Source organism: Arachis stenosperma, chromosome 4 (assembly GCF_014773155.1).
Source record: "Arachis stenosperma cultivar V10309 chromosome 4, arast.V10309.gnm1.PFL2, whole genome shotgun sequence".
Lineage (NCBI taxonomy): Eukaryota > Viridiplantae > Streptophyta > Magnoliopsida > Fabales > Fabaceae > Arachis > Arachis stenosperma.
The window spans coordinates 19856600-19864253 of NC_080380.1; the positions used below are offsets into that span (position 1 = coordinate 19856600).

The 7654-nt window shown below is 32.9% G+C and overlaps 1 protein-coding gene across 1 annotated transcript; it reads left to right on the forward strand.

The window, feature by feature from the left end:
• Positions 1–533: 533 nt before the first annotated feature.
• Positions 534–7068, forward strand: LOC130976148 (glyoxysomal fatty acid beta-oxidation multifunctional protein MFP-a-like). The gene is made up of 17 exons (XM_057900916.1): positions 534–765; positions 1398–1463; positions 1559–1612; positions 1707–1774; positions 1865–1946; positions 2314–2369; positions 2648–2950; positions 3033–3119; positions 4003–4177; positions 4271–4392; positions 4498–4661; positions 4752–5006; positions 5083–5204; positions 5335–5456; positions 5567–5715; positions 5856–5994; positions 6866–7068. The coding sequence occupies exons 1-17, from the start codon at positions 606–608 to the stop codon at positions 6899–6901; spliced, it is 2160 nt and encodes a 719-aa protein (XP_057756899.1). The 5' UTR covers positions 534–605; the 3' UTR covers positions 6902–7068.
• The last annotated feature ends 586 nt before the right edge of the window (positions 7069–7654 follow it).

Here is a 7654-nt window from a genome sequence, read left to right on the forward strand (position 1 = left end):
TTTAAAACCGATTCCATTCAATATAAATCACACAATATGCTATAATATTATTATATTTATAATATATTTAATTTATTATATATTTTTATATTATTCATATTTTATTATTATTTAATAAATATTTTATGTTCAAAATAATTTTTATTTATTTATTTTAATTAATTTATACTTTTAATTTTATTGTTACATTATTATTAATTTTTTAAAATATTATTAAAATTTATTATTTTATTATTAGTTATTTAAAATTTAATATTAAAATTTATTATGTATATTTAATTTCTTTTAATTTATAAAGCTACATTCTAATCTAATCCAAATCTCTTAAAATTAGATTGAATTTTTTAAAAAAAAATCATCGAATCCAACTCACATTATAAGTAAAGTTAGTGTATTTTTTACTCGCAAACAGCCTGCTAATCAAACGTACTCTTTCTTAGCGGCAGTTACTGCTTTCACTTTCCAAACCAAGTCATAACATACATTACTGAAGAAAAAAAAAAATACATATTAGAACCAAACCAAGATACAGTATAAATATAATAAACCAATATATATCACCACCAGCGTTTTGCTTTCTTAGATTCTTAAGAGTGTTTGTGAGAATGGGTCACACAACCTTGGAAGTTGGAGCTGATGGGGTTGGCATCATCACCATCATCAATCCCCCTGTTAATTCTCTCTCCTTTGATGTGTTGAGCAGTTTAAAGGAGAATTTTGATCAGGCTTTACACAGAGATGATGTCAAGGCAATTGTTGTTACAGGTATTGCAAGATTTTCTGAATTGAGCTTCTTTCTAAGCATGGTGATTGGTCAAATAGTAGAGACTTGACAATACTGCAATTTGTTCTGTTTAAGTAATTTAATGATATAGGTTTGTGCTTTGTAGGATTTGATGTAGAAACTAGAAAGCAGTAACAGGTAGGTTATTTATTAGAGCTTATTTTCTAGGTGTAGAAGGTACCTAGGCGCAACAACTTCAATGATTAGGGTTGGGGCTAGCTAGATTAATTAGTCAATATTTGGGTTTGGTTGAAGATATCAACAAAGTTGAATAACTTGTATAAGGAGAGGAAATACATTTTAAATAGCAATCAACAAAGCTTCAAGGTCTTATCTAATTAATCCTTTATAAGTTTATAGTATTTCTGATCCTTTTTATTGCTTAGCAAAATCTTATTTATATAAACATCAATAACCTAATACATGTTAAACTTTCCACCCCATGTCTAAACTATAGTCATTTGTATGATTGTAATATTTAGATTAATGTTAAACTATATAAACATCAAGCAGCTAGCATTCTGGGAAGTCTTTATCTTCAACAAGAGATAGTTTATCCTTTCCAAAATGACCTAAACTATGGCCTATAGTTAAATCTTTGTTGTTGTATCAGGTGCAAAGGGCAAATTTTCTGGTGGTTTTGATATTGCTGGTTTTAGTAGAATTCAAGCGGGAAAAGGTAATTGATTGGGAAATATATGTGTGTTTGTGTGTGTGTGCTTGTGTGGTTATTTCTATTTTAGTAATTATGTTTTTGTTTATCTCCGTACATAGAGATTTCAAACCCGAGTTTGCTATCAGTTGAAATCATCACTGACACTGTGGAAGGTAACTAAAACTTAATTTCATTTTAATTCCTTTTTTCTTTGGCTAATCAGTTTCTTATTTAAATTACTTTCAATCTATTCACTTCACCTCTCAGCGGCAAAGAAACCTACAGTTGCTGCCATCGATGGTCTTGCCCTGGGTGGGGGGTTAGAGCTTGCAATGGTATGTTTTTCCTATGGTTTATGATAAGAAAATGCCATTGTTTTCTTTTTTTACCCCATAGAAATGAATTGCCCATTTTTCTTCTTACAGGCATGCACGACTCGGTTATCAACCCCAACTGCTCAACTAGGTTTGCCCGAACTTCAGCTGGGGTTAATTCCCGGGTTTGGAGGTACTGATACTTTCATTATCAGTTGAACATTGCTCATGTTATTAACCAAAATGAATGTTTTTGTCTATTATATGCTTTATTGAATCTTTTTGTTTGACATGTATGTATTACAAACGGCTGCTAACTAGCATGCTTCATGAGTAATTAATCTATGTTATCGAACTTTCTTGCAAAAGATATCAGTTTAAAGACTACTATGTTGATTAAGTCTTTAGTGGTCAACAAAAATTGAAGAAAAGGTTAGGCCATGAATAACAATGCATAGTCTTGAGAGTTCTAGCAATAACCCTAATAAAGAAATTGCCATGAGGTGCAAAATTTTCAGTAGCATTATAATGATTAATCTGGAATTAATCAATCTTTGTAGGGACGCAACGACTACCTCGTCTTGTTGGCCTGGCAAAGGCCCTTGAGATGATGCTGGTATGCTATATTTTATTGCTTCCTTTTCTTGTTTGAACCTTGCCATTCCTTCGGTGAAGAACTGAACTGAAATTTGTATGTCCAAACTCAAGGTTAGCGTTCACAGAGAGACCATGTTCACTGTGCTACATTTAAATTCCAATGGTCAACAGTCTTTTGGTTCATTTCTACATCCTGAATGGATTGCATTATTCTTGTTCCTAGAGAGATGTAATTTCTACCTACTTTTCCGTGGTTGTCGATTAATTATTTTCCACATTTTGTTTTCTTGAATGAAGACCTCAAAGGCAGTTAAGGGGGAGGAAGCTTGTAGTTTGGGGCTTGTAGATGCTGTAGTATCACCTGATCAGTTGGTGAACACTGCACGGCAATGGGCTCTGGATATCTTGGAACGCCGACGACCATGGCTTTGTAGTCTTTACAGGACTGACAAAATAGAACCCCTTGGGGAAGCAAGAGAGATATTGAAGTTTGCAAGAGATCAGGCACGAAAGCGGGCACCTAATCTGACTCACCCTTTGGTTTGCATTGATGCGATCGAGACAGGAATAGTTTCTGGTCCTCGTGCAGGACTCTATAAGGTTGTCAACTGTCTCCGTTATTGCTTTTCCTCATTCCTATTATTGTTGCAGAAACGTGTATGAAACTGTCATATCTTGGCAGGAAGCTGAAGTCTTTGAAGGGCTGGTTACTTCAGATACTTGCAAGAGCTTGGTTCACGTATTTTTCTCTCAACGAGGAACATCTAAGGTATTTAGAAGTTTTATGTCTAAATTTACCCCTTTCCCTTTGACTCGGGTAGGGATCCCAAGGCTATATAGGGTTTATATGGGGAAAAGGAAAATGTTCATATATACAGTTTAACAATACAATCTAAACCCACTTTCACTGAACTGAAGTTCAGTTGTGAATGTTCTATTGAATTCTATTTGGTTTCTCTTTTTTATACTTTTTACCCTTTTATTTTTTTATTTTCATTTTTACCTGTGGCTGTTCCAAAGGAAGGACATATACAACAGTAACTAAGCCACACAAGAAAAGGCACGGCTGCAGTTTCACATATACATTCAAGTGATTGTTACTCTGTAACTTGGGCTGCTTTTTGGGAATTCATTTAATTCTTTTCTTTCTTAAGCTTGATGTTCATTGATCAATATTTATTTTCTGATATTTACAGGTTGCTCCTTGTTTAATTTGTGGTTTACAATTAAGAGATTGAAATTGTTGTGAATCCCGATCTCTGACTATAATGTGTATGTATAGGGTCATTCTAGTATGCCTATGCTATGGTGGCTATGGTGTTTCAAAAAGTGTTTCTTTTAAAAAGTGTTTCTTTTAAAAATGTTACCAAAATGTAAAAACAGAAGTGACTTTAATTTTAACAACACTTGCATAGTCACTGTAGCCACCATAGTCATAAGCATACTAGAATCCGCCATACATATATACACACATACATATTGAATTTGATCAGTTGAATTTTTATATGTTCTCAGTAAAGTGACCTAGTATTATATGGTCAATTAAGAAGGTTGGAACCTCAATTTACATGTTCTCCGTAAAGTGACCTAGTATGTTGTGTGTGTGTGTGTGTGTGTGAGAGATGAATTACCAATACTTCTGGCATGAACAGGTACCCGGGGTTACCGATCGCGGGTTAAAACCAAGAGCAGTAAAAAGGGTTGCAATTCTTGGTGGAGGACTGATGGGCTCCGGAATAGCAACAGCCTTAATTCTTAGTGGCTATCCTGTTCTCTTGAAAGAAGTAAATCAGAAGTTCTTGGATGCTGGTCTTAATAGGGTTAAAGGTGAGAAGGTTGTAATTTTTTGTTTCTGCTTAATATTAAGCTTTGATTTTGCAAACTCAGTTGTGTTCTCATTCAACATTTTTCTTGATGCAGCAAATTTACAAAGCCGTGTCAAGAAAGGGAAAATGACTCGGGCAAAATTTGAAAAAACCTTGTCTCTTCTCAAAGGTACCCTTGACTATGAAAACTTCAAAGATGTGGATCTGGTGATTGAGGTAATTTGAGGCATCTCAATATATGTTTTCTCATTGACTGTCATGATTGCGCTTTATCCGTAACCTGCACAATCTTTAAACTATTGCCACTTGATGTTTGGACAGGCTGTTATTGAGAAGGTTGACTTAAAGCAACAGATCTTTGCTGACCTTGAAAAGTTTTGTCCACCTCATTGCATACTTGCAAGCAACACTTCCACAATTGACTTAAACCTGATCGGAAACAGGACCAAGTCTCAAGACCGGATTGTTGGGGCCCATTTCTTCAGGTATTATCAATCTTTAAAACACTGAATATTTTTTTCTTTTTTCTTTTTCTGTAGTATATTTCTGACATAAAAAATTATGTGAGTCTGCAGCCCAGCACATATTATGCCTCTTCTGGAAATTGTACGTACCGAGCATACATCTGCCCAAATAATAGTTGATTTGCTAGATGTTGGAAGGAAGATAAAAAAAACTCCAGTGGTGGTCGGAAACTGTACTGGATTTGCTGTTAATAGGATGTTCTTCCCATACACTCAAGCAGCTTTCTTGCTTGTTGATCATGGTGTAGATGTTTACCAAATTGACAAGGCAATAACCAAATTCGGAATGCCGATGGGGCCTTTCAGGTATTAACATTAGGATAAATTCGTGATATCTATGATGATTTGAAGGGTCTGATTCGTCAGACATTTACTAATGCAGATTGGTTGACCTCGTTGGTTTTGGAGTGGGGGTTGCAACTGCCATGCAATTTATTGAGAATTTTCCTGAGAGAACTTATAAATCGATGCTTCTTCCACTTATGATAGAGGATAAGAGAGCAGGTATAGAAGAGATCATCTCATGTGCTGATATTATCTCCTTGTAACGATTGAAATTTTGTAACAATATTTCTTGGAATACATTTAGTCAACTGTAAATCTTTGTTTAATGGTTAGCATGTTCTTCTAACAGGTGAAACTACTGGCAAAGGATTTTATTTGTATGATGATAGGCGCAAGGCTAGACCTGATCCGGAATTGAAAAATTATGTTGAGAAATCTAGGAGCATTACTGGTGTCACTGTTGATCCCAAGGTATTTTCATCCTTCCTAAATGATTTATACTGGTTTGAACCGAAATTTTAGTTCATGTTCATTGTAAAGTATATATTGGACACTGATTTTTTGCATCTGGTCCTGTGAAGCTCGCAAAATTACCTGAAAAAGACATCATAGAGATGACCTTCTTTCCTGTGGTGAATGAGGCTTGCCGGGTCCTTGACGAAGGTATCGCAGTCAAAGCATCAGATCTTGATATTTCGTCTGTGATGGGCATGGGTTTTCCACCTTACAGGTTTGTTTGAGTAATTGTTTTGATACACTTCCACCAAATAATGAATAAGAACCATTTGTTCCATTTTTACAGTGCATGTTTAGTAATCAATTTTGCGCTTTTCGTTTTTGTACTGAATAGTGGATCTGTTAATTTAATCAGGGTGGTATCATGTTTTGGGCTGACTCTCTTGGATCCAAATATATATACACAAGATTGGAGGAGTGGTCAAAATTGTATGGAGAATTCTTCAAGCCTTGTCCCTACTTGGCTGCAAGAGCTGCCAAGGGGATCCCTCTGGTGAGAATTCTATACTCATCTGTTTTCGTTTAATCTATGTACTTCGGATGCTTTCTAGGATTGCTTACCCAACCATATTATCATTTTGCGACTGGTGTTCATGTTCCTGTTCCACCTGGTTGAGTCAACTACATAGTTTATATTTTAGACAACATTATAGTATCCTAACATAAATCATGCTTATGTTCATTTGGTCACTGCTTTAATGCCTTATACTATTGAAGTTGCCCAAATCCTTAAGATCTATGGTAATATGAAATATCTAATATGCCTTAATTTAATCTCATTGTGCAAGTATTGGAACCTTAAAAAGATTAACCAATTGTGCTATCTATTTAGTACTTTTCCTTTGAAGTTCAATATATTTGTTGAACCAACAACTTTTCCATCTTCTTGTTCTGGTAGTTTGGAATTCTGACCCGATGTTTGATAGGTGTTCCGAAAAGGGTTTGGATCTTCTAAAGTGACACTGAGAAAATAGTAGGTTAATCTCCATTTTCATGGATCCTACTTAATGATCCAAAGGAGGTTAACCCTTTATTTTCTCACTCTTCATGAATGCTTACTTTAGAGGCTCTAAATCCTTGAAGGCTAAATCCATATAGAAAGATTCACTTCTATGTCATATTTCTTTGATATAAAAAGGGATCTTTTCCATTTGTTTTAAAGTTTTAATTGCTTAAACCGAAACCTTGTATGTGAATCTGTGACAAACAACAAAAAGAACCTAAAACACAATAGGTTTTAACAACCCTTGGAAGCTTTAATTTTTGGCAAATTATATAGTACTTTAACAATGATCTTTGATTTTTTGGAGAGGGTATTAGTAAATTGTTCATTCTCATTTATTTATTTATTTATTTATTTTCAGAGTGACTCAGTGGAGCAAGGAAAGTCACGGTTATAAGATTGAATAGACCAATGCATGTTCAGTTATTATAGTTTCTGTTCAATTATGTAGGATTATTGAATACTCAAATGAAATGTGATATTAGTTTGTAGAAACATATATATATCATAATGGCAACCCTTCTATATAGTTAGTTGCTGCAATCAACTTCTTGTGTTAAGATATTATGATGCTTATTACAATTCAATAATTGCATTCACATTTTTAATACTTGTTTGGGTGTCATTAAGTTGATAAAAAAAGATATATTTCAAAGAATTTTTTTAGCATGTTTAATAATTTTTTAGTAGTAAAAAAAAGAAAAATATAAAAATATTTTTTTTTGAAAAGCTATGATTTACATTTTTTTAAAAAGATTTTTTTTCAAAAAAAATATTTTTTACATAATAAATAAACAAAAAATATTTATATTATTATATCTAAATATAATTGATAAATAATTTTTTTATATGAGATATTTAAATATAAAATTATTTTTATTTTTTTTATAAGATTTTTCTAAAAATAACTTAAAAAAAGTTTTTTTTTTTTTTTTTTACAAATTCATCGAAACAAATTCTTAAAGTAAAACACTAGAAAAAGTAATTATTATGAAAAAAATAAAAATGATGTTACCAACATGGTTTTTAGAAGCACATTTTAATAACACTAATAAAGGAAATATTTGATTGAGCTTTTGAAAAGATAAATTTTTATATTTTCAATACATTAAAAATTTTAAAATTTCTATCATTATATTCTTGACATCTT